The 27,555-nt window shown below is 48.2% G+C and overlaps 1 protein-coding gene across 1 annotated transcript in view; it reads right to left on the minus strand.

Annotated features, from left to right (window-relative positions):
* ACAD11 (acyl-CoA dehydrogenase family member 11) overlaps nt 1-27,555 on the minus strand; it is a 366,306-nt gene that overhangs the window by 245,069 nt on the left and 93,682 nt on the right. The window contains exons 2-3 of the mRNA XM_085630689.1: nt 27,015-27,114; nt 936-1,061 (exon numbers count right to left, since the gene is read on the minus strand). Of these exons, the coding sequence (XP_085486815.1) occupies nt 936-1,061; nt 27,015-27,114 (226 nt within the window). The remainder of the gene's footprint in view (nt 1-935; nt 1,062-27,014; nt 27,115-27,555) is intronic.

The raw sequence follows: 27,555 nt of genomic DNA on the forward strand, positions 1-27,555 counted from the left end.
TGAAAAACAATATATTCATTTTTTTAAATGAAATCACGTTCCTACTAATGCAATCGCCCGTCGTGAACTAGACGTCAACTCCGACCCACAAATACATAGGCACGCTCTGAGACCCAGGCCTGGGGTTACTGATTCAGAGGTCAGAGGTGAGATGTCAAGCAGCAGGCAGATAACTGCATGAACAGGAAACCTATATCAATCCCACAGAGCACAGTGACATTACAATAGTCGTAAGAGAATGATTCCAATAAAGCACAAATAGCCGGAGGCGTACGCATGCTCTGAAAACACCATAAAGTCAGAAGCCACATGATTTAGGAACATTTAGCCAATCAGAACACTGCGCACAGCACATGCACTGATCACGCGCACCGCATGTCGGACATCTGGACAGGTTACCCACTGGCCACATTGTGTCCACGCAAGGTCGAGGCCCACCTGTAGTAACCATTTTACCACTAATTCTCTAAGTCAGCAACCAACATTCTTCACTTTTTATGGAGCTCCAGAGAACTTTACAACCAGTTGAAAATTGTACTTAGGAAGTATCCCAACTGAATGTAAATTGAGACAGTCCTCAGACCCAGTGCCTGTAACTGTTCTCCCAGCCGCTACGTTTAATTAAACAAACTGTTCCTGTTTTGCCAAACGCCTCTTATCTCTTGTATTTCTTTTTTTTAAGGTATTTGGTGCTTAAGTAATACACCCAATACAGAGCTTTTGCACCAATGCAGCTCTCACTATTAAATAGACATTAGGCCACTTCACTAAACAATCTCTTTGCTATATTTGATGTAACAACTAGCTACACGGTTGGGTACAGAGAAGTCATTTTTGCATGCACGCATACTGTTGCATGCATGTAACTAACTAGAACGAAAACAAATTGCTATTGATCAAAGTGAACATACACACACACATGTACACCAACATACCTGAACATGCTCCATTATATAGAACTCTGTTCCGATCACTGTACTATCATCACAGTACAGTAACTGTCTGGGTACGGGAAATCCAACGGAGGATAAGGCTTTCTGGACACGATGTTCTCGGTCAATCTATGTAAAAGAAGGTTGAAGAAACCTCTGGTTAGAAAGATACAAACTGCATTTGACTTTGGTGCCTGACTACACAGCAGCATTGTGCTACAATAATGGTACTTGTATGCAAACAGACTCAGGTGTTGGTACCATGTGTGTTAAGTGATACCAGACTTTGTTTAGATAACTATGTTCTGCAGATTGAGGGCTCTTCATTGATATTCAGGAGCATTTCTACATGTGTGCAAGATCTTGGAAAACAAAGGATATTCCAAAGGCAAACTTCTCTTTAAAAAATAAATGGCTTACATTGTCAACCTAAAAATCATTTTCTGTTCTTAAAAAAAACATTTAATGAAAAGAACGTTAAGCCACAAGGAATATGCTACTTACCAGTATGCATCTGTTCTTGGCATGTAGAGCTGCAGATCTACACACTTTTGCATAGATCGCCATCTGGTGTTGGGCCCGGATGTTTGCAGTTTGTTTTTCCTCTTGGAAAGTCTTTGGAAGTCACGAGGTCGGTGACTCCTCCCTTGGTTCGTATTGCGCATGGGCTTCGGCTCCATACTCAGATTGTTTTTCGCCAACAGGGAAAGATGGAGCGTTGTAATAACGGTGAAGAAACCCATGTGTGTTGTATCTAAATAAGATAGACTGGAACAGATACAGGTAGCCGGGGAGGCGGGTGGGCGTGTGTAGATCTGCAGTTCTACATGCCAAGAACAGATGCTGTCAGGTCCCATGTGAGGGGTGCCCAAGGAACACGGACAAAACGCGCACGAGCGCGATAAACGAGGCCGGAACTACACGCCCCATGAGCCTTTGCGGGTATCTGACGGCCGTGACGTCATGACGCCATGGCACGGAAGCCGACATAGAGCTTCCGGGGCACCTTCCCAGTGCCGATTACTCCATGCCGGGAGCTGCGCCGAGATCGTCAAGGAGGCTGGTAAGGGTGCTGCTAGCACCGCGCTTCCTTTCCTACGGACCTCCGTTCAGCTCAGGTACAGTGGCCAGACAAGGGCAATCCGCCCCGTTGCTTCGTTGGCAGAGCCCGGATCCGGGTTCCATGCGAAGCAACCTCTGAGAGTCTCCTAGTGTGAGGCTTGTTGGTTTGCCCTCTAGCACCCACGATCAGATTGGGGATATATTCAATCCGGCCCGCATATCCCCAGTGAGCATTGTATCCCACGCACATTTCTCCCTCATTGGCGAACCTGAGTTTCCATGGTTCATGCGGGGAGAGGAAGGGCGCTGCCTTTTGCGGTTATTCCAAGAACCGCCCAGTTCTAGCGGCCCCCTATCAGGAACATTAAGCCATGGCAGTTGGTACTCAGCAGTAGCCTGAAACATTCTTGTATGGGTACCTATTCAGGAAAGGCCGTATGCCCTTCACACGAAGAGGGGTAATCGACTGTCAATGCAATGTCCATTTGTTTATTGTGATGTGTCCTGTCTGACGCACGAAAGTTGAACCTAGTCATAACCTCATGAAGTAATGCGGATGTGTGCCTATGTGACCAGTGCGTGATACCTTATGGTGAGGGTATGATACAGGCGATGAAAGTTTACTGTTTTCTTTATTACAATTCGCAGCAGGGGTTCTGAGAGTGAGCACGAGGACAGCTCTTCCACTCCCCTGTGTTGCCTTAAGACTTTGATTCCAGGGTATGTTCATCCCCAAGTAATACGTTCTTTGTGAGTCCCATGGGTGGTGGGAACGCACATTATAACGCTCCCTGTCTTTATTCTAGATCTCTGTGAGTGCTCCCTACGTCTTGTAGGTCCCCGCCAGAGAAGCGTGTTATCTTCTTTTACAGGTAGGGTCCTGGTACTAGGAGTGGGTGGGGCTGGTGTAGAGTAGGACGGAAGACAGGGACGTGGGTACTGATTGCTCTCTCTCTCTCTCTCTCTCTCTCTCTCTCTCTCTCTCTCTCTCTCTCTCTCTCCAGGTCTCCCTCCCTGCTGTCCCCATCCTTTCCTTCCCCCGCTGGACCACCTCATAGCGTCTGTGAATATATATATCAGACCATGGGGGTGTCGAGAGGTGGACCCATATAGAGCAACGCACGATCCTGAGGATTCCTGGCCACGACAGATGCATACTGGTAAGTAGCATATTCCGTTCAAGGCATATGAGCTGCAGATTACACACTTTTGCATAGACTATATAGCAGTTCCCAACCTTAGCGGCGACCACCGGTATCTGTTGCAGTGGTTTGAAATAGTGTTTTCAGTACAGCCTGGCCCACACTAGCTTGTTGCTTGGTTTGCACATCTACACAGTAATGTTTAGTGAAAGTGTGTGGTGTTGACCATGTAGCTGCCTTGCAGATATCATCTAATGGGATGTTCCCTAGAAAAGCCATAGAAGCCCCTATCTTTCTTGTAGAGTGGGCTTTAGGGGGAACAGATAGCGTGCGTTTTGCCTTGTGGTAGCAAAATTGTATGCATTTTACAATCCACCTAGCTATCCCTGATTTAGAGATGGGGTTACCTTTATGAGGTGGAGAGAAAGAGACAAACAGTTGCTTTGTCTTTCTGAAAGGTTGTGTTCTCTGGATATAGTAAAGCAAGGCCCTTTTAACATCCAGTGTGTGTAGAGCCTTGTGAGCACTATATTTAAGTTCCACACAGGTGAGGGTGGCACTCTGGGGGGAATTATTCGTTTTAGGCCTTCCATGAAGGCTTTAATGGCAGGCACTCTGAAAAGTGATAGGTGCTGTCTGTTTTGTAAGTAAGCGGCAATTGCTGCGAGGTCTAGCCGAATGGATGTATATGCTAGGTTACATCTTTGTAGGTGTAGTAAGTAGCATATGATGTGCTGTATGGATGCGTCTAGAGGGTTGATTGTGTTGTTATGGCAATAAACAACAAATCTTTTCCACTTGGCAGCGTAGCAGGCTCTAGTGGTAGGACGTCTAGCTTCTCTGATAACATTCATACAGTCGGGGGAAGGTTAAGGTATCCGAATTCTAGGATTTCAGGAGCCAGATCGCAAGGTTGAGCTGAGCTGGGTCCGGGTGTCTGATCTCTCCATGGCTCTGGGTTAGGAGGCATGGTGAGAGGTGTAATTTTTGGTGTGGCACTACTGAGAGTTCCAGCAGCGTGGTGTACCATGGTTGTCTGGCCCATGTTGGAGCTACTAGAATGAGTCTGATGGAGTGCTGTTCTAGCTTTCACACCACTAATGGAATTAGTGGGAGAGGTGGAAAGGCGTATGCAAATTTGCCTGACCAGTTCATCCATATCGCATTGCCTTTGGACAATGGGTGTGGGTATCTGGCGGCGAAGCTTGGGTATTTTTTGTTTTCATGGGTGGCGAATAGGTCTATCTGTGGATGCCCCCACATCTGAAAGAATGGGTGAAGGATCTGCGGGTGAAGTTCCCACTCGTGGATCTGCTGCGTTTGTCTGCTGAGCAGATCTGCCATAGTGTTCCGGACTCCTGGGACATGCTGGGCTAGGAGAAAGATTTTGTGTGGAATTGCCCATCTCCATACGCTCTGTGCTAGTTGAGAGAGCTGTGGAGAGTGTGTGCCGCCTTGTTTTTGGATGTAGTACATGGCGGTTATGTTGTCTGAGCGGATAAGGACTGCCTTGCCTAAAACCTGTGTGTGAAAGGATTTTAGGGCTAGAAAGATTGCCAGTAACTCCAGATGATTGATGTGGAGTAACTTTTGTTGCGGCGTCCATGTGCTTTGCACTGTGAGGTGTAGTAGATGAGCTCCCCAGCCGGAGAGCGATGCGTCTGTTGTCAGGATTATTTGTGGAACCGGGTCCAGGAACGGTCGACCTCTGGAAAGATTTGTGGTGTTCCACCACTGCAGAGAGCGATGTGTGCGACCGTCTACCAACACCAGATCTGTCAGTTGCCCCTGGGCCTGGTTCCATTGGCGCGCTAAGCACTCTTGGAGTGGACACATCTGGAGTCTTGCATGAGGCACTATAAAAATGCAAGAGGCCATCATCCCTATTAGTTGCATAAACACTCTTGCTGGGAGTGAGTGTTGAAGTATGAATTTTTGACGCAAAGCCTGAATGCTTGCGATCCTTGCCGGATTGGGGTAGGCAATGGTTTTTGAGGTGTCTATGGTGGCACCGAGGTATTGCTTTATGTGGGATGGTGTTAGCTGGGACTTTTGGTGGTTTACCGTGAAGCCTAGTTGGTGAAGTAGTTGGATTGTAGTGGCGGTGTGGTGTACACATTGGTTGTAGGACGTGGCTTTTATCAGCCAGTCGTCCAGATACGGGAAGACGTGAATGTGCTGTCTTCTGAGGTGTGCCGCCACTACCGCTAGGCACTTGGTAAATACCCGTGGTGCTGCTGTGACCCCAAATGGGAGCACCTTGAACTGGTAGTGTTGCCCGTCCACTACGAATCTGAGGTACTTTCTGTGGGCATGATGTACCGGAATGTGAAAGTGCGCGTCTTTCAAGTCCAGTGTGGTGAGCAAGTCGTTCTGGGAGAGGAGCGGAAGTACCTGCTGAAGTGTTACCATGTGAAAATGGTCTGAATGTATGTATGTGTTTAGAGGCCGGAGATCTAAGATAGGTCGTAGAGTCTCGTCTCTTTTTGGTATCAGAAAATATAGGGAGTAGACCCCTACATTTTGCTGATTGTGGGGAACCTGTTCTATTGCATGTTTTTGTAGGAGGGAGATCACCTCCTGTTTTAGTAATGTGGAATGTTCTTGTGACATTGGGCGTTGCCTGGGTGGAATGTTGGGGGGGGTAGATGTGAGTTCCAGGCAGTACCCTGAACGAATAATTTGTGTCACCCACTTGTCTGATGTGATGGACTCCCAGACGTGAAGGAAATTTTGTAGTCTGCCCCCGACCGGAGTGGGATGGTCTGGGGGGAGCAGGGGAAAGTCACTGGGTAGGCGGTGTGGCAGAGCGGGCGGTATTTGTTTTGCCCCTGCCTTTATTGTCATTTCCTCTATAGCCGCCTCTTTGATAACCTTTTGTGAAGGTGGACTGAGGAGGGGATTTGTAGGACGTGGACGCGCTATCTGAGGAGTAGCCTCTGCGCGTGCCCCGAAAGGAAGAGCGGCGAAAGGAGCGTCTAGGAGGGTGTGACTGTAGGGCTCCCATAGACTTCGCTGTATCTGTATCTTTTTTCATCTTCTTGAGGGCCTCATCTATCTTTGGACCGAATAAATGTTCCTGATCGAACGGATGGTTTAATATGGAGGCTTGTACCTTGGGTTTAAAGCCTGACACTCTCAGCCAAGCGTGTCGACGGAGTAGGACACTGGTGTTAATGGCCCTGGAAGCTGTGTCTGCTGCGTCTAAGGCACAGCGTATAGAGGTATTAGTTATGGTCTTACCCTCTTGGATTAATTCATTGGCCCTATTTTTATATTTCTCTGGGAGATGGTGCATGATGGTTTCTAGTTCATCATAGTGAGCTCTGTCGTATCTGGCCAATAGCGCTTGAGTGTTGGCGATACGCCATATATTAGCTGCCTGTGACGCAGTGCGTTTTCCTGATGCGTCCAGGAGCTTTGATTCCTTGTCAGGTGGTGGTGCTTCGCCTCACGCCTGGGAATTTGATCTTTTTCTTGCGGTGGATACCACTAGGGAATCCAGTGGCGCTGGCCCTTTGATGTAGGCAGGATCTGTAGGGCCAGCTTTATACTTCTTTTCTATGCGTGGGTTTAGGACCCTAGCCCTGACTGGGTCTTTAAAAACCTCTGGCGCATGTTTTATTACCCCTTTGAGCATAGGTAGTATAGCAGTAGACCTATGTGCTGTATCAAAGGTATCTAGGAGGAAATCTTCCTCTACTGGGTCAGTGTGTAGCTCTACCCCGTGATAATGTGCCGCACTCTGAAGTAGGTGGTGAAAATATAGTGAGTCTTCTGGTGGCGATGGCCTGGATGGATATAGGTCATCTTGTGGAACATCTGGAATGTCTGGATTATTATAATCATCCCAGGGGTCTGGGGATCCTGTAGGGGTGGGGTCTTGTGGCACATCTGCTGGGTCGTAGTATGGGTCCCCCTGATCATCATGGTCCGGTGACGGGGTCGGAGAGCGAGAGAGGCAGGGGTGGAGAAGGTGGAGGGGGTGGAGGTGGAGAGGGTGGAGGAGGCGGGGAAGGCACTCTGAAAGGGGAGGTAGCACAGTCCTTCCTCTTTGGAGGTGGAGGTGGAGCTGGTTTGTCCAATTGTCTCTTTTTAGAAGACAGTGCCAAATGTCCAGTTTTTGGATCCTTGGTAAGTGTCTTTTGCAAAGGATCCGGTGTAAAAAGTTCTTGCGACACTGGTTGTTCGGTCGGCGCCGACGTTTTCGGAGCCGACGGCTTCTTAGGCTTATCTGTGCCGTGCTTTTTGGGAACCTCCGATTTTTTGTTTGGTGCCGAGACAGGCTTCGGCGCGGGAGTGTCGGTGCCGAGGGCCTTATGATGTTTAGTCGGCACCGAGAGGCTGGGTTTCGACACCGAGGGCTTTGGTATGGAGCTCGGTGTCGAGGTAGAGGCCTATCTTTTCTTCGGTGCCGAAGGGTGTCTTTCGGCACCGCTGGCAGGCTGGCTCGAGCCCGAGCCGCCGGAAGGCTTACTTGGCTCCGTCGCCGGGCCCGAAGGTGGGGTGTTCGAAGCAGTGTCTTTGGTCTTGCCTAGGCCCGAAGGCGTGACCGAAGCCTTTTTGAGTGTCAGCGCGGGTGTGGGAGGGGGTATTTTACTCACGACCCTCTGTGCCGGGGTGATGTCCTCCACATCCGAGTCGCCGGCTTCGGAAGCACTGACGAGGTCCTCTTCGGTGTGCTGGTGTCCCGGAGCTTCGACGTCGTCCCCGAAGATGTCGACTGGAACGGAAGTCGAGGAGTGCGCCATTTTCTGTCTGGCTCGTCGGTCTCGAATAGTCTTTTTGGATCTAAAAGACTTGCAGGCGGGACAGTCTCGAGCCTCGTGTTCAGGGGAGAGGCAGAGGTTGCACACCTCATGAAGATCGGTGTGGGGGAATTTGGACCCACATCGAGGGCACTTCTTGAATGGAGTTCTTTCCATCAGCTGGGACCGGAGCCTGGATAGGCCCGAAGGCCGCCGTCGATGACTGGAATCGAAGGTGCATCGAAGAAGAAGGTGATTGAGGAGATCAGTATCTAAACAATACCGCGGAGAGCGAGGATTCCGCTTCGATCGTCGAACTGGAATGTTAGGAACCGGAGCGCGAAGTATTATATCCGAGCCCGATGGCGGAAAAAAACAATCTGAGGATGGAGCCGAAGCCCATGTGCAATACGAACCAAGGGAGGAGTCACCGACCTCGTGACTTCCAAAGACTTTCCAAGAGGAAAAACAAACTGCAAACATCCGGGCCCAACACCAGATGGCGATCTATGCAAAAGAGTGTAATCTGCAGCTCATATGCCTCGAACACAAAGTTTAGAAACATAACAAGATATAGATTTGCGGAGGAACATAATTGACTGCTGCTTCATACCAGAATAAGGTGTAGCCAGAGGCCAGATGTAGACACCAACTACCACTGCTGATCTGACACTGGTTCTATAGCACTGAGGTATTTCTGGTTCCTTCCCAAGACCAGAATGTGGTAGTAAAGCAAAGGGGCAGAGAGCTCGTTCCGTGTGCCCTCTCCCCTTATCTTGAAACCTTATCCCATCAAAAGGCACCAGTCAACTCTGAGGGTCGTCTAGATGAAGAGGGTATGGATATGTGGTGGTTCTTAATGTTGAGAAGACATCAGGCGGACCTTGAAGTTCACAAAGAATCACTAGAGTTTCCAACACTTCAGTGGCAACAATCATTGACCTCAAGGGGCTTCATTTACAAAAGGAGTCCAAAGCTTTAGACCTCAGTGATGTGAAAAGGTTTAGGGGGATCTGGGTCAGATGATTTTAATGACAAGAAAGTCTTAACATCTGAAGAGACCACTACCAGTAAGATATTGACAGAAGGTGACAACCTTCATGTGGGTCACAAAAGGATCCTAATATCTAGAAAACTTAACAATTAACATCTTTAAAAACAAAACTTTTCAATTATTAGTTCTAATAATAAACAATTCAAAAAACAAACACTTACAAAAATGTTTGATCCCAAAATAAATTGACGACCCAACAGTGTGAAAGACTACGGGTATCTGCTGCTTCACCTTTCCACCCCGAGGGCTGTCCGACAAACAGTCAATTAGGTTGTTTAAAGCGTGGTACTCACAAGTGAGGGTCTCAAGGCGCTGAAGGTGGGGGCGGGGGGTGCAGCTCTGGTTCAGCGGAAGAGCCAGGTCTTGAGGCTCTTCCTGAAGGTGTGAAGAGTAGGGGAGCATCTGATTTTGACTGGGAGCTTGTTCCAGTCTTTGGCCGTGATGTAGGAGAAGGCTCTTCCACCCGCTTTAGTTCTGCGGATACGCAAGATTTCTGCTGGACCAGCTTGGCGGAGCGGAGGTTCCTTTTGGGTACGTGGAAGGAGACTCTTTCGTTAGGTATTTGGGTCCTGTGTTGTGGAGGGATTTGTAGGCAAGGGTGAGTAGCTTGAAGGTTACACTTTTCTCGACGGGGAGCCAGTGGAGGTCTCGGAGGTGTTGGCCGAGGACGAGTCTGGCCGCGGTGGTCTGGATGGTCTGGAGTTTGCGTAGCAGGGATTTGTTGATTCCAGCATAGAGGGCATTTCCGTAGTCCAGTCTGCTTGTTACGAGTGTGTGGGTGACGGTCTTTCTGGCTTCGGGTGGGATCCACTTGAAGGTCTTGCGGAGCATTCAGAGGGTGCTGAAGCAGGTGAAGGCAACGGCGTTGATCTGTCGGGTCATGGTGAGGGAGGAATCAAGTATGATGCTGAGGTTCCTGGTATGGTCTGTCAGGCAGCGCACCCGGTAAACGCTGACTATCCACTTGAGGATCGACGCATGGCTAGTTTCCGAGTACCCAGTATCGAACTACACTTCCCGGCTGGCATAGCGCGAGTCACGCAACCCACGTGATCCTGACGCAGTGCGCAGCTCCGCTACTTCACCCTGCCGGAAGACCGTTCAGTGCCAGATATTCCCCTTGGATCATCGGTTACGAAGGACCTACAGCAGTTCCAGTTCTCAATCCAGAGCCGCCTTCGCCCCGTTCCGGTATCGTGAGTAGCTGTTATTCAGGATTCTGATTCGCTCCGAGCGCGCTCCTCCGTTGGCGAGATTTCATCTCATGCAGAGGAGCGCTTGGGAGAGCTAATGCACCACTTGTTGTGTACCCATTCTTATGATTTCCTGAGAGTCCTCTGAAGCAAGAGGAACTTTGAGCTAAGGGAAGCTGTGGACCCGGCCTTTGGCCTAGGTCTCTCCTGCAGAGAGACGTGGTGTTTTCCGGTGGCTAGTGGGGAACGTGTGTCCCCCTGTTGGAAGGGATTGGCAACGCGTCCCGTTGCAGAGGAACCTCAATAGCTCTAACGTTGGATATCGACATTGAGCAAACCCCCTAGTGGAAAGACGTTTATTTCCACGAGCTAATAACTAGGTGTTCAGGAAAACTAATGACCCAAAGACGTTGCTTGTACCTCCTTATGACAGGAGCAGTTTAAAGAAACCGTAACTACAATTCCTTGATGGTGATGTTCTCTATGTCATGTAAATAGCACATCACATGCCGTCACTCGTTCTGTTTATGTTTTCCAGGAGGGAGAGAAAGGAAATGATGGGTGAACTCAGAACACTACATTGCCTACAGCTTGTCTGATCCTGTTCTCTGGGCGTAATGAGTGTTGTCACCCCATTCTCCCCTCTGGCTCCATTGCATCGTTTTCTTTTGTTTCAGGTAGGGGGATTGAATGTATAGAAACCCCATAGTGCTCTATTGTCTGAGGTGCTGGTGAGGAGTGAGACACAAGGGCTAATAACGTGTTTTCTTGTCTCTTCTTCTAGATCTCCCTCCCCGCTGTCCCTACCCTTTCCTTCCCTCGCTTGACTATCTTACTAGTCCGCGTATATATCAATCCGGACTTGGGGCAGTCAAGAGGTGGACCCCATTGAGCATCGGTGCAATTCTGAGGAAACCGAAGAGGCGGAATCTGACATGGTCCGTGGGTGTGAGGGGGCACTGAGTGCAGAGGGCCACCAGGAGTTGGCCCAAGCTGAGGTGGTGGGTCAGAGGACGAAGACTGTCTTCTCCGATTTGAGTTTCAGGCAGCTGGTGCTCATCCAAGCTGCAACGTCTTTCATTCCTTCTTGGAAGCTGAGTCTGGTGGTTTAGGAGTCCTTCGTGAGGCAGAGGATGAACTGGGTGTCATCGGCGTAGGAATAAATGTTGAGTCCATGCTGTCTGACGTAGGTGGCGAGGGGGGCCATGTACATGTTGAAGAGCGTGGGACTGAGCGGTGATTCTTGTGGTACTCCGCAGTTGATCTCTGCGGGTTCGGAGAGGAAAGAGGAGAGTCTGATCCTTTGGGTCCTGCCGGCGAGTAAGAAGCACAGCCAGTCGAGGGCGGTTCCCTGTATTCCGGCGTTGTGGAGTCTGGCTGCAAGGTTGTAGTGGGAGACGGTGTCGAAGGCTGCGGAGAGGTCAAGTAGGATGAGGGCTGCGGTGTGGCCGTGGTCGAGGAGCGTGCAAATGTCATCTGTGGTGGCAAGGAAGGCGGTCTCGGTGCTAGGTTTATGGGGTACCTGCCAGGCTTGCACACTTACTGCCCACCAGCAACTGTCAAATCTAAATGTAATTTGCCCATACTGTCAAAGCCTTTGAGTACCACACTTTATCCCCTTATACGCTGCTTACAAACAAGCAAAAATGCAATTACAAAAAATAAATGCAGATGCTACAATCACCTCGGATAAGGGCTGCTTTCAGACAGTATTTATAGACTGCAGAATTTGACAGCTGTACTAATTCGTACATGAGGACAAAGGCAGCAAAAACAGAACATGAAAAAAAATTTCAATTCACTAGCATCTAAAGATTTTGTCACATTAACTGTGAGGTGATCACCGCAGGATTTCTAGTCCATGTTGGTCGCCCTGCACTTATTTGTTACAACAGGAATGGCCATGGTTGGTAGCACATGCACGAAGTTTGTGCATGCACATTTGGAAGTTGACTGGCAGTGATTCTGGTTTAAATGGGTGAAACTGGTTTGACCCACCCATGTGTACATAAGCAATAGCACAAAGGGATATAGTAGAGGTCTTGAATATCCCTGGAGGTGGTGGACATTTACCACCTTATGAGGGACAGCTGGAGAGAAAGAAAATGAGATAGCACAGAGAATCCCAAAGGACGCTCCTGGAAATAATGAAGGGTGAACTCTGAAGTCAGGCCAAGGAATTTTCAGCTGATGCTGTCCTTCGCCTCTCAGGGATGCGAGGAAGAATCAGTTTGGTTGCTTGCTATCGTAAGGGAGCCTATGAGGCTCGGCCTGCAAAGAGGGTTAATATATACTGGCACCTGCGAATGCACCTCACATCGAGCAGTGGCCGGCAGCTGGGTACGTTTAATGTGCCATTTACGTTTCTAACCCACATTATCCGTGGACCCCATGACAGTTCTGTCGGCACCCCGCTGCCTGCTTGCTCCTCGCCAGGTGCTATCAAAGGAGCAGCAGAAGGTTTTTGGGCTCTGACTGCAGTCCTGACGTGACGGGAAGGAGATGAAGGCAGAGATGCAGGCCCTCAGGGGGGCCAACAAACTGGATCTGGTACATGAACGGGCGCTCATTGGTTGCGACCACATTGTATACAGATGGATCAAGTGGTCAGGGAGGCTGGGGGGAGAGCCAGGGCAGCCGACGAGGGGGCAGGCATGGCTGACGCTGTGGTATCTCTGACCAAGCTGCCGAATTAGTCCAGGAGCATAGTGCTGAGCCCAAGGACCCCAGCATAGCGCACAAGGAGCCCAACCAGCATAACGGGACCAGTAAAACTACTGAAAAGCTCAAACCATTGGAGACGCTTGAAGCAGGAGAGAATTGCCAGGCAAAGGAGTAGGTGTCAAGAGGTAGATCTCACTGGGAAAGACGTATACCAGATGACAACCTGGGCTGAGGGAATGACATTGTCAGGATCTAGTCTAGGCACCTGCCTGGACTACAACTCCCACGCTTCCGTGGGTTTTAACTACAGTTCCCAGAAGCCCCGGCCGCCGGAAGGATATAGCGAGGCAAGGCCGGTAGGGGAGTGTTCGTGATTCAGTTGAACTTGGCGGGAGACGCCGAGTTCCGTTCCTACGTGTCCGGAGGCTGCGCGAGACGCAGCACCACCCCAGGAGCGGTTTCGGACTCCCGAGCCGGGAGCGAGGATTCGTTCGCTTGGCAGACCCAGAGTCGGAGGTTTCAGGACGAGCGAGGCGACTCGGGCAGGTACCAGGGAAGTAAGCTGGTGTGCCGGGGAGCGGAGTCTTGGGAAGGGTCCTTTGTTTTCCCGGAGACAAAGGGAGCGGGTAGACGCCCGAACAATCAAAGAGATCTGCAAGGGGCGGAGTGCTGGGGGAAATTCCTCCTCATTGCTGTCACAAAGGTTTGTAAGCCTGTGAGACGGACTAAGGCATACAACGCGGACGGCGGTAGTTAACTCCTACGCCCTCCCGTGTTGATAGACTTGGAATTGCGGTAGTGTTCTTGGTAAACTTCGTCGGTGTATATGGAGCAATATACACCAAAAGTTGCTAGACATTATTAATGACATATGTCAGAACAGCATATAGTGTGGTGTCTGGAGGGAATATACCTGGAGGTGACCCCGCAGGAGTCATTATATGTTATGATGTTCCCACTGTAAGGGGGGTACGTGACTCTCACCTCTTACGTAGATATACAGCAGGTGGGCAAGGGGTGCAGTGTCCTCTAACGAATGTTCTTGTGTTCTGTAGGGGAGGAAGGTTCAAGGAAGGAAACGCTGCGGTGAAGCCGCCATAATGTGCTTGCTCAGGTGATGCTCTTTTCATTAGCGAGATATACTGAGAGTAGGAAGTTGGCGTTTTTCTAACCTGTGTGTTTTGTTTTTCAGCTTCCCTTCCCTGCTGCCCCTTCCTTTCCCTCCCTGGGTTTTTTCCCCTTTTTGGGGTTTTTCCCTCGCCGTATCCGTCAAACACCCTGTACGTATTTGACTATCAGGGTGTTTGGCAGGTCCGGAGGTGGAGCTTATCATTGCGAATGGATCCTGCAGAGTGACAACCTGACAGAATCACGAACCCACGAATTACATTCTGCCCGGTTCATTTCGCAGTGATAATGGCGTCCATGGAGGATGTGTTAAGTGCTTTAGTCTTGGTTCAGCAGGAGCTGGCGTCGGCTAGAGCCGAAACAAACGCCTTAAGAGACAAAGTAGAACACTTGACTAGAAACCCTTTCAGTGCCTCTGCTCCTGCTTCCTCCATACAGGTGACTGTGCCACCTCCCATTCCTTTGGCTACCCCCGAGAGGTTCTCCGGCGACCCTCGTAAAACACAGGTTTTCCTAACGCAGATACTGTTACACTTTTCGTGCAAACCAGCTTCTTTCCCCACCAATCATGCTAGGGTGGTTTTCGCCATCTCCTATTTGGCAGGAGATGCGGCCAATTGGGCAGTGCCCCTGGTAAGGAATAACGATGCTATCTTGTCAGACTGGGCTGCATTTAGAACAGAGTTCGAGAAGGTCTTCGATAGAAGGGCCACCACCTTTAGTGTGGACAAAGAACTCTTGGAATTAAGGCAGGGGAAAGGCGAGCTGATTACTTATTTGACCACTTTTAATAGACTGGTGGCTGAGGCTGAATGGCCGGAGGAGAAAAGAATGTCCCTTTTTTATCAGGGATTGAAGGAGGATCTGAAGGACGTGGTGGCGCAAGTAGATCCGCAGCCACGAACGTGCGTAGATATGATCAATCTGGCGTTAAGACTGGATAGCCGCATGACAGAGAGAGGGAGCGGCAGGAGAAGATGGGAGAAAGGGTCTGTTGATTATTATCGGCCCCCTCGTAAGACATTGGGAGGGTTAGAAGGCAGTCCAGAACCTATGGAGATAGGCGCTCTTCGTGCTCCTTTAACGAAGGAAGAGAGGGAAGTCAGGCGGACTCAGGGCCTTTGTATGTACTGTGGGAAGAAGGGGCATTACGTTCGGGAGTGCCCCTCCAAACCCAGGAGTACAGGGGTCAATAGGTTCAAGAGAGTAGCTGTGTCGTCAGTAGCCCCTGACATGGGGCTGTCTGAGAACCAAAGACCTGGGATGGAGGGAGGACCCGAATGGAAACTCACATCGCTCTCCACGAGAGAAATAGGGGAAACCGAGGCACATCTCGTCATAGGTATGACGCTCGAATGTGAGAGCGAGTTCCATAAGGTGTGGGTAATGCTGGACTCCGGAGCAACAGGCAATTTTATTGACGAAGGCCTGGTGTCCCGTCTGGCGTTACCCCGTGTCCCGAGAGAGAACCTTAAGGATGTTTTAGCGGTAGACGGGCAGCCTTTGAAATCAGGCCAGATAACGGAAAGAACAAAAGAGGTGGGTCTATCGGTGGTTTTGCAGGGGATAATCCATGCTGAGATGTTGTCGCTAAACATCATTGCGGCCCCTCAGTATGAGGTCATCCTGGGCATGCCATGGCTATGCCTACATAACCCTACGGTTGATTGGAGGAATAAGACGCTCCAGTTTTCGCCCGAGTTTTGTCAGGAGCATCTTTTGCCTAGTCCCTCAATCCATATATCGGCATTGGCCACCCCTTACTTGGCGGCTACTGCAGCAGAAACCAATGTACAACTCCCTAGGGAATATAGCGGCTATGGAGATGTGTTTAGCGAAATCAAGGTGGACATTCTACCCCCGCACCGGGAGTATGATTGCCGCATTGATTTGGTGGAGGGGGCAACTATCCCTTCTTGCAGAGTATATGCGTTGTCTGTTCCAGAAACTACCCATCTAAAAGAATACATAGACCATTACCTTAAACTGGGGTTTATCAGGCCGTCTCGCTCCCATGCAGCCTCCCCCATCTTCTTTATCGCAAAGGCCAATGGAGATCTGAGGGCTTGTGTGGATTACCGCGTCTTGAACAAAACACCATACGCAACCGTTATCCTCTCCCCCTCATCTCCGTGTTGCTCGACCAGGTGAGGGAGGCAAAGATCTATACCCGGTTGGATTTACGGGGCCTATCACCTGGTCAGGGTACGGGAGGGGGATGAGTGGAAGATGGCATTCAAGATGCGGTACGGTCTGTACGAGTATTTAGTCATGCCCTTTGGGCTTTGTAACGCCCCGGCGGCTTTCCAATATTTTATAAACGACGTGCTAAAAGATTATGTGGACCGTTTTGTAGTTATGTATATCGATGACATACTGATATACTCACAGGACGAAGCTAGTCATACCAAACAAGTAATGAAGGTATTGGAGAGGCTGAGAGAACATCAATTGTACGTAAAGTTGAGCAAGTGCGAGTTTGGGGTTCAGGAGGTGGAGTTCCTAGGAGTGAATCTCAGTGCCAAGGGATTGCAGATGTCAGATCGGAAGGTCAGGGCGGTGCAGGAATGGCCAGCCCCAAAGAACGTGCGGGAAGTGCAGAGTTTTTTGGGGTTCGCGAATTACTACCGCCGTTTCATTGCACAGTTCTCGCAGACCGCCGTCCCAATAACCAGGCTGTTGAAAAAAGGGGTACACTTTGTCTGGACCAAAGAGGCAGAAGAGGCTTTTAGGACCCTAAAAAGAGCGTTCACCATGGCCCCGGTGTTAATCCATCCAGTGCTGGAACAACCCTTTGTAGTGGAAGCCAACGCTTCAGAGGAAGCGATAGGGGCTGTCTTATCGCAGAGGGATACATACACCGGTCGCCTCCATCCGGTGGCATACCTGTCTAGCAAGTTGAGCCCCGCAGAGCTCAACTACACCGTAGCTGAAAAAGAGCTTTTAGCGATCAAACGAGCATTTCAGGAGTGGAGACACTACCTGTGCGGGGCTCGTCATGCGGTGACTGTCTACACCGACCACCGCAACCTTCGGTACATGTCCTCGGCGAGGCATCTGACGCAACGACAAATGCGGTGGATGCTTTTTTTTGCCGAGTTTAATTTTGTGGTGACCTATAGACCTGGAATAGATAACCGAAAAGCAGACGCCTTGTCCAGGCAAGGGATGCCAGGCGACCAAACGGAGGTTATCCCACAAGCCATTATACCGGCAACCAAGGTGTTATGTGTGGTTCGGGCAGAGAGGTTCCTGGATATGGTGAAGAATGCCAAGTCGGTGGGGGCATGGGAACAATGGGCTGCCAGTAAGGCGGGACGGATGGTGAGACAAGGGTTGCCCTTTCAGGGTGAGTGTTTGTATCTGCCCACCAGGGAATTACGAAGAAAGGCTTTTGTGTGGTGTCACGTAACGCCCCTGGCGGGTCATCCAGGGATTACAAAGACGGAACATCTGCTACGCAAGTACTTTTGGTGGGAAGCCTTGGGGGATGACGCCCGGAGATGGGTGAATGAGTGTGAGGAATGTGCCAGAGCCAAGGGGAGAACACCAAGAGGAAGGGCCTACTAAGGCCCATGCCCACACCTGCTCGCCCATGGCAGAACATCAGTCTAGACTACATAACAGGGTTGCCCCTGGATCAGGGGTGTACGGCTATCTTGGTGGTGGTTGATAATCTAACCAAGATGGGTCATTTTATACCATGTACCACTCTACCCACAGCCCGCCAAACCGCCCAGTTGGTGGCTTCTCAGGTCATACGGTTACACGGAGTCCCGCAGGTGATAGTGTCCGACAGGGGCCCGCAGTTCATTGCACGTTTTTGGAGAACTTGGTGTCAGGCCCTGGGGATTGAAGCAGCTCTTTCCACAAGCTTTCACCCGCAGACGGATGGGCAGACGGAATGGCTGAACCAGACCTTGAAAAAATACTTGCGGTGTTATTCCAAGAAAGCACAGGAATCATGGGTGGACCTACTCTGGATGGCCGAGTTGGCTTATAACAATGCTTGGCATAGCTCTACGGGTATGTCCCCTTTTAGAGCCACTTACGGTTATAACGCCCGCTTCTTGCCCATAGATATCCCTCCGGAAGTGGACAACCAGCCCAACCTAAGGGATCGCATCCATGCCTTGAGGAAGGTGCATAGGGCAGTGCACACTCACTTGGTGAAGGCCAAAGAGACATACGAGCGTTGGGAGGACAAACATAGAACCCCCAGTCCTCAGTTTCAAGTAGGGGAGAAAGTGTGGCTGTCCACCAGGTACATTCGGTTCAAGATGAGAAGTATCTTTCATCCAAGATTTATTGGCCCCTATCCAATAGTGTGACAAGTCAATCCCGTGTCTTATAAACTGAAATTACCAAACACTCTACGGATCCATCCGTTGTTCCATGTTCAGTTATTGAAGAAGGCACTGACGTCCCAAAGGAGAACACCCCCGCCGGTGAAATGTGATGATGGGCTGGAATACGAAGTACGGTCCATAAGGGACTCCAAGATACGCAGAGGGGTACTTTGGTATTTGGTCTCTTGGAAGGGCTATTCCGCGGAGGACGACTCTTGGGAGCCTTGGAACAACGTGCACGCACCAAGGGCCGTTGCTTCCTTTCATCGGAGATTCCCTTCCAAACCTGGGCCTAGAAGGCGCCGGGGAGGAGGACGTACTGTCAGGATCTAGTCTAGGCGCCTGCCTGGACTACAACTCCCACGCTTCCGTGGGTTTTAACTACAGTTCCCAGAAGCCCCGGCCGCCGGAAGGATATAGCGAGGCAAGGCCGGTAGGGGAGTGTTCGTGATTCAGTTGAACTTGGCGGGAGACGCTGAGTTCCGTTCCTACGTATCCGGAGGCTGCGCGAGACGCAGCACCACCCCAGGAGCGGTTTCAGACTCCCGAGCCGGGAGCGAGAATTCGTTCGCTTGGCAGACCCAGAGTCGGAGGTTTCAGGACGAGCGAGGCGACTCGGGCAGGTACCAGGGAAGTAAGCTGGTGTGCCGGGGAGCGGAGTCTTGGGAAGGGTCCTTTGTTTTCCCGGAGACAAAGGGAGCGGGTAGACGCCCGAACAATCAAAGAGATCTGCAAGGGGCGGAGTGCTGGGGGAAATTCCTCCTCACTGCCGTCACAAAGGTTTGTAAGCCCGTGAGGCGGACTAAGGCATACAACGCGGACGGCGGTAGTTAACTCCTACGCCCTCCCGTGTTGATAGACTTGGAATTGCGGTAGTGTTCTTGGTAAACTTCGTCGGTGTATATGGAGCAATATACACCAAAAGTTGCTAGACATTATTAATGACATATGTCAGAACAGCATATAGTGTGGTGTCTGGAGGGAATATACCTGGAGGTGACCCCGCAGGAGTCATTATATGTTATGATGTTCCCACTGTAAGGGGGGTACGTGACTCTCACCTCTTACGTAGATATACAGCAGGTGGGCAAGGGGTGCAGTGTCCTCTAACAAATGTTCTTGTGTTCTGTAGGGGAGGAAGGTTCAAGGAAGGAAACGCTGCGGTGAAGCCGCCATAATGTGCTTGCTCAGGTGATGCTCTTTTCATTAGCGAGATATACTGAGAGTAGGAAGTTGGTGTTTTTCTAACCTGTGTGTTTTGTTTTTCAGCTTCCCTTCCCTGCTGCCCCTTCCTTTCCCTCCCTGGGTTTTTTCCCCTTTTTTGGGTTTTTCCCTCGCCGTATCCGTCAAACACCCTGTACGTATTTGACCATCAGGGTGTTTGGCAGGTCCGGAGGTGGAGCTTATCACTGCCAATGGATTCTGCAGAGTGACAACCTGACAGACATGTTTGGTTACTCCCACTATCAATGAGTCTCATGAGATAGCATCAAGAGGTCCTGGAAGCTTTTTTTCATTATCGGAATTTACAGACTGGCGGCTTGGCTATGTCTGACTCGGTCTGAGATGGTGAATGCGATCTGACGGAGAGTGCAGAAATATCTTAGGCTTGGATAGCAGAGGAGGGCAACATATCAGCTCCCAGGACTCCTATAAAACGAATGGAAAATGTAAAGAGTCCCCATAATATTGCCGAAGGCGCGCCAAAGGCAAGCCCGTCTGCGCCCGTCCGCACCTGGACCGGGCCCAGGGCCACGACCCCTGCCCAAATAAAGGTAAATATACATCCTAAACAAGGCATGCACACTGGAAACCTCAATCTGGGGTTCCGCTTTCTGCCCCCATCAGTGGAACAGATCAGACAGGTGATGATGACAATTAGGTCGGGGGACCTAACGGACCCCTGCCCACCCAAGGTGATGCACTTGTTCCCAGATCTACTTAGTGAACAATTACATTTGGTTTTCACAAAGATAATACAATCCAGCTGTTTCCCAGATGCCTGGAACACTGCATCAGTCCTCCCTTTACTGAAGAAGCCAAATCTGGATCCGCATGTACCTGGGAGCTATAGACCAATTGCGAGAATCCCTTTCCCAGCGAAAGTATTGGAAAACCTACTGAAGAAACAACTGTCAAGATTTCTAGCTTCTGCAAACGCCCTGGACCAATCACAGTATGGATTCAGGGAGGAACATGGAATTGAGACAGCTCTGATCATTGCAGTAGAGGAACTCAGGAGTGTATTGGATACAGGTGGGAAGGCCGCCCTGATCCTTTTGAATCTTTCGGCGGCCTTCGACACTGTAAACCATGATATACTCCTGACCTGACTAGCAGAACTAGGAGTTCATGACACTGCACTCAAATTGTTATCCTCATATTTGACCGATAGAACTTTTACAGTTAAATTAGGAGATTCCACATCCAAACCCTTTAATTCACCGTGTGGGGGCCCTCAGGGGTCCTCCTTGAGCCCTACCCTTTTTAATATATATGTTGCCCCACTAGCATCTATAATAAGGAAATGTGGGTTTCTTCCAGTCTCCTACGCAGATGACACCCAAATAGTGGTGTCGGTCTCAAACAATTTAGAGGAAACAGCAGACAGATTTAGCAACTGCATGAGACAGGTTAATCTCTGGAAGCAGCTTAACTGCCTAAAATTAAACGGTGATGAAACCGAAGTTATGCTGCTGGGGACAGATATGAATTTTTGGTCGCCAAGATGGTGGCCGGATAGTTTAGGCGACTGTCTCTCCCCAGTGGACAAAGTTAGAAATCTGGGAGTTGTATTTGATAACAAACTGTCTTTTAACGCTCAGATAAATAAAATTGTCTTCTACTGTGTGGTATATTCTGAAAATGATAAAAAGGCTAGTGCCTTTTATTCCCCATGAATCATGCAAAACACTAGTAACGGCACTGGCCTTGTCTAGGTTGGATTAAGGGAATGCCTTGTATGCTGGGATCTAAATCCAACATCTAACAAAACTCCAGCGTCTATAGAACGCAGCAGCGAGGATGGTGCTAGACATTCCCAGATCTGAGCCAGTTGCCCACAGATTAAGAGCCCTCCACTGGCTACCAATGCAGAAAAGGATTAGGTTTAAGTCAGTCTGTCTAGCCTACAAGGTCCTCCACGGGGTAGGATCTCACTTTTTAAAAACACACCTGAAACAGTATGAGCCATCCAGGAGCCTGAGATCTGGCCAGGCAAAGTTGATTCAGGTCCCTAAATTCAAGCAGGTCAGGTGGGGGGGGGGGGGGGCTGGGGGGGAGGGGTTGAGAAGCTTCCTGCTGCAGACAGCCAAGACCTGGAACCGTCTCCCTATTACAATAAAAAATATCCCCTCGCTACTATCATTCAGGAAAGCTGTAAAAACCTGGCTTTTTACTTCCTAGTTAGAACACGATCTCATCGGCAGTGCTGCACTTTTACATTGACTTAGCGCCAAGACGCCCTTGGGCATTCGTGCACTCTACAAATGTTTAAATCAAATCAAACAAGTTATTACAGGATCCTGAGGGAGTGAACTCCTACAGATGAAACTATGTGAAAGACACAGTCTGTGGTATCTCAGATGGCCGTAGTAGAAAACAAAAACATCCCTTTGGGTGAATAGCCATCAGATACCCCCCCTGACAGTGTAGTCTGTGCGGTTATGGTCCGCGTATTCTGCTACTGACTCTCCCTCGCTCGCTTCTGTCTACAACTTCTCCAACTCCACAGGCAGGAGTATAAAAAGGACTATCTAGCTTTGAAGACCTCCCACTTAAAAACAAAGGTGGAACTGCGATAGATGTAAAAAAATGTGGATGTTCTGCATGGCCGTCTTAACAATAGAGTCTCCATCTGCTAATCCGGTGGAGTCAACACAAGATATAGGGCAAGACAATGGTAGAGTGCTGGACATGTCCCAAGCTGGAAGATGTTGAAAATCAAATGCTGGAAGATGTTAAAATAACTTGCGCATATTGGGGATTCCAGAAGGAAATGAGGGGTAAGGCCCTTGAAGGTATATTGTTCATCTATTTCAAAAGTCATTCCCCAACTCAGTGACTGGGATATCGATTGCCAAGTACAGCAAGCACACTGGTTTCCCTTCCGCAAGCCAAATAAGAGTTGGGCAGCTTAATATCCATGTGCCATCCTGATTTATGTCGGGATCTTCATGTTCGTGCAACACATTTCAGCTGGCTTGCCCAAATAAACCGGTTAGTCTTCTTCATGAGGTCCGACGTTTGCCAGGAGACAGCAGAATGCGGATGACCCTTATGGGCGACAATTTTTTCTTTTCATGAACTTGGCACCATGGTCTCCTTATTAGAGCCTGCTAATTTAAACATATGCTTTAAGGGTCAAACAATCGATTGTCAAGAGCCAGGGAAAGCACAGGACTGGTTAAAACAATGAGGGGCAGCCAATGAGAAGTGAACTGTCTCCTAGTTCCGTTCATATCTCCTGTCTGCTACGTGCTGACCCTGGGGAAATGTAGCACTAAATACAATGTGTTACTCAATGCGCTGGTCTATAGAATATTATCAGATTGCATGGGTTCATACTGGAAGGTCTCTTACTTTTTCTTCTATCTTTTCCCTTTCTCATTCATAATTGTCTTCAATTTCTTTGTTACCCTTTTTCTTATTATACAACTTGGAAAATTGGGTGGTCATGCTCATTTTTACTCTCCTGGAGGGGTGGTCTGCTGACAGCTGGGTCTCAAATCCAACATAATGGGGAGGGTCAGTGTGGATTCACACCTAAGTTCTCATGTACTGCTTGGCAGAGTAGGATAGGAATTGGTATGGTGTGGACATTTGGGCGAGGGAGGCATTGGTTGGTCTCAGGGTGAGGGTTGGTGTTGGTTACAAGGTTACATGAGGCTTTGGACCAAAGCACAACAATTTGGGGGAAGAAACAGGGTTCTAAAGGGATAACAGGAGAGATATAGCATCAATGGAGGTAACTATGCCAAATCACAATACCACGCGTAGGAGTAAGGTTTTGTCTACTAATAGATAATATCATTCATAGCTGTAACCAGGATGTCCACATACTTAGCTAGAACATCAATGGTATGCATTACAATTCTAAGATAAGATATATTAGAGAGGAATCAAGCACTCTTAATTGTAATTTTGTGTGTGCAGAAGACCGATCTTACCACAAGCAAACTTCATAAGCTAAGTCTCTTAGGCTATTACACCCTGGTTTCAACCAGGATCAGTGTTCTAAAAAGGGGGTGGCATTACTCTCCAAGGGTGAGGAATGGGTTGATTATCAGGTCGAATTAGATAGGGCAGGGAGATGGGTGAATGCTCGCATAGGGAACAGTAGTTTACAATTAACATTATGTGTGGTTTATGACACAAATATGGATGACCGTACAATGTTCAATATTCTTCTTGGTGAGCTCACTATGTGGCAGGACCCAATTGTCATGTGCGGGTGATTTTAACTTGACTATTCATCCAGGGGTGGACTCAACAACATCCTCGAAAACAAGTCAGGGGCGCATGAGAAAGCTAGGGTGGCCATTAAGCAAATTATTGTTAACACATGCTATCCATGACGATTGTTGGGCCTGTCCTGTAGATGAACCTGGGTTTACTTTTCATTCTTTTCCACATGGAACATCCTCTCACATAGACACGGTTTTTGCAAGTTATAGATTTTTACGCGATGTGTCTATTAAATAAAATCCTAGGATTATGTTGGATCATAACCCATTGTCATTACTTGTTAAGTCAAGTAAAATAGCCAATACTACATCTCCACGCCATTTACATTTTGTTCGCAAGTTACTGCTGGGCTCAGCGCATTTTCATTTTACGGGCTCTGGCTTTGGCTAATTTAATAGCATCAACAAAGGCTCTGCCAACCCAATAAAGTTTGGGATCCCCTAAACGCTTTTGTCCAGGGTCAGACTACCAAATCAGCGAGTCTGGATTCCACCCCGACAGAATTCTAGAAACAATTTAAAAATATTGTTACGTCTCTTTTTTGTGAACTTGTGAATTTCGCAGGCTTTTTAGAATCAACACTTCTGTCTTGGGGAGAACTTGCATATCTTTATTTGTAAAGAAATAAGGATCCACTTAACTGTGGGTCATATCGCCCGATCTCAATAATAAATTGCAACTCTAAAATTTATACTCGGTGTTATCGAACTGACTATCAGTAGTTATAACGTCACTAATAGATCCGATGCAGCATGGATTTTTTACCTCATGTAATACCACATACCACTTAAATCTAGCCATATTAGCTCTAAATGTAGCAGGTGAACAGAAAAGCTCAGCAGGTAAAGGCATGAGAAGGCATTGGACTGGATCTCCTGGAGGTACCTGTGGATGGTTATGTCTGCGATGGGGTTCAGGCAAAGTTTTAAAACAAGTCGCTCTATTCCTCCTTAACTGCTAGGATCGTCTGTATGGGAACACTTTCCAAAGCTATCCAATCGTGGCAATAAGCAGGGATTTCCCCTATCCCGCTTTGATTTGTTCTCTATTTAGATCCATATATATTCGGATACTGAAATTATGCACTTCAATTCCACCCTTGAGGCTGCATAAATGGGAGGTTAAGCTCTTAGCGTATGCAGGTGGTACTGCAATCTTAACATCATCTCCCACGAAGACTCTGCCAGCGACTGAGGATGTTGCCGCAGCATTCGGACAAGTCTCAGGGTGTAAACTAAATATCGATAAGACAGAGATTGCAGGTAATGTCGATCCTGAGAATGTTGACTCCCGGTATGTCACATTGGCTAGGTATGTGGGCGTTCACATTTCATTTAATATGGGAACCATCCTTTCTCTAAACTATGAAGCATTATATAAGGAATCCCTTTATTTAGAAAAAGGGATAGGCTATATCTAGGTCAAATTGGCAGATGTAACAATATTAAGATGGTTATGTTCCACGCTATCTTTACCTATTAAGGTCTATTCCATTGTATCTTTATAAGTGTTTCTTCAAAAGAGTTGAAAGTAGCTGGCAAAACAATTATAGGGTAATTTAAAAACCCTGATGTTCTATAAGTTATTTAAAACTGCCTTGTAGCGAGGGCGGGTTTGCACTTCCATATTCTTTGAAGCTACTTCATTGTTGCACTTACGTTAAGGCTCTCTGTGGTGATTGGGTCACGGGGCAATGGGAGCTTGCTGGTTTATTATCAGAGTATCAGATTTTCCTGTAAATGATTATTCCATGCAAAGGTTTAATTGATAGGGCCTACTTTAAACATACACGGTTTAAGACTATCGGTATATCGTAAGGTTTGGCAGGATATCCTATGTATCTCTATCAATTCACCTCACTTGGAAATAATCCTACCCTCCCCCATTTATTCCTAGACTGCTATCCATAGTGCTGGTGTGGTTCAAAAGTGTGGACCCTTGGCAAATTCTTTAGAAACGGAGTTGCCCTATCTCTTCAGAATATATGTAGGGAACATCCGCTCCCCAAAATTGGATTTTTCTACTACTTATTAAGGGAATTTTTATTATGTGTCTTTCCTAATAAAATTAGTATTGATAGTAATTAATTTTTACAGAGCTTTGTTAAAATATCAAAACGGCGCTACATCCATACCTTTGATTTAATCCTTGGGCACCAGAGGAACATGACCAACAAATTCGAGGCTTTGTCTGCTAGGTAGTCACAAAACTTGGATTCTAATGTCTGCATTGCTGAAACACGGAGCACTAATTTGCCTGTCCAGAACATTTTAAATGTCCCCAGGCTTAAGACTCACTCCATTAAAATCCTCTATGATGTATATTATGCCCCATACAAGCTGCATAAATGGGGCTTAAGGAAAACATCACATTGGTTTTGCTGCAGCAAGCTTGGGGCAGACACCGTACATGTCTTTGTAACTTGTGACATTATTGCTAAAATCTGGTGTAACGTTTTCGCACTAATTAATCGACTTCTGAAGACAGATGCTAGATTTGACACTAACACTTTTTTATTCGGCTATGTGCCTAACGTTCCCCGCGATGCTGTTGGTGCTGTTCTTTTGCTATTACATCTGTAAGATTGGTGACTGCTTGAGCATGGCTCCAGAAGGAGCCACCAGATTCCTTATCCTGGTGGCAGAAGTTTGTATTCATTTGTGGGTTGGAATTGGCGGTTAAATACAATCATCCTGGGCCTAGTAAGCTAGGACAAATCTGGGAGCCAGTCAGGCTGGGACATCTGGATCTCCCACCTGGTTATGTCCTGGAATTATGAAGTAATAGGATCATCTAGTGTTTTAATCCATTATTTAGATTCTTTTATGATTGATAAACTGTGCTGTTTGATTTCACTTATGCATGTTTGACGCTATAATACTTGCTTTCCATTTGCTAAGATGCTCTCTAATAAACAAAATAGAGTTAACTAGGTGTGTAGTGAAAGAGCCCAGTTCACCATGGAGTGACTGCAGTACAGACCTCTGTTTAGTCATAATATAGAGCTAGCTTGGACACAAGCTCTTTGCACCATCTTCACATTGCCCTAAAAGCCTTCTAATTAGGGCTGTTCAGAAACACCCCAGTGCCCAGTCAAGTGTCTTGTGCTAAGGAGCTCCTTTTTACGACAGCCACTGTCACCTTCTGAGAATGCTTTCTGGCACTGGTCAAGCACAATAGATACAGTGTACTGTGTTACTTTGTCTATAGTCCTTCACACTAACTTGTAGCGCTACTCAATGGTCATGGGGTGGTAGTACCCCGACTATACTGTACCCGATGAGCGCCAGGCAGGAGCTTGCCAGGTGGTTTCTTTCGGAGAACATACTCTTTTGGCCCCTTCTGCAGGTAGAAAGTTGGGTTGGATTGTCCGGTTCTATGAAAAGTGAGAAGAAAAAAAAACACAGATACGGATAAGAACATTTTGTTCACATCTCTCAAATGGGCATTTTAGCTTACACGCATAGACACAGCACCTAAACACTGACAAACAGGCCATAAAAAGTAATAAACTTTATATATACTACATGTAAGTGACATATTCTTACAGTAAGGAACATTACACTTTTGGTTCTTAATTCTTTAATAAGGGCACATTCTCTCTCGTCCAGGTGCTATGTGTATCAAAGACTAAAACACGAAACTGGACTCCCTTCCCTCTGCGCATGTGCTTTCCTCTCTTGTAGTTTGTTGGGCACTCGCCTTCGTCTGTCATGTATACATATGGCCTCTCATGAAGCTTCTCAGAGAGCATGGGTTGACCTTCCGCCAGCATGACAAGCTTATGCATCCATAAGTAGATTATCAACTGGTGTCT

This window comes from Triturus cristatus, chromosome 10 (genome assembly GCF_964204655.1).
Source record: "Triturus cristatus chromosome 10, aTriCri1.1, whole genome shotgun sequence".
In the NCBI taxonomy this organism is placed as follows: domain Eukaryota; kingdom Metazoa; phylum Chordata; class Amphibia; order Caudata; family Salamandridae; genus Triturus; species Triturus cristatus.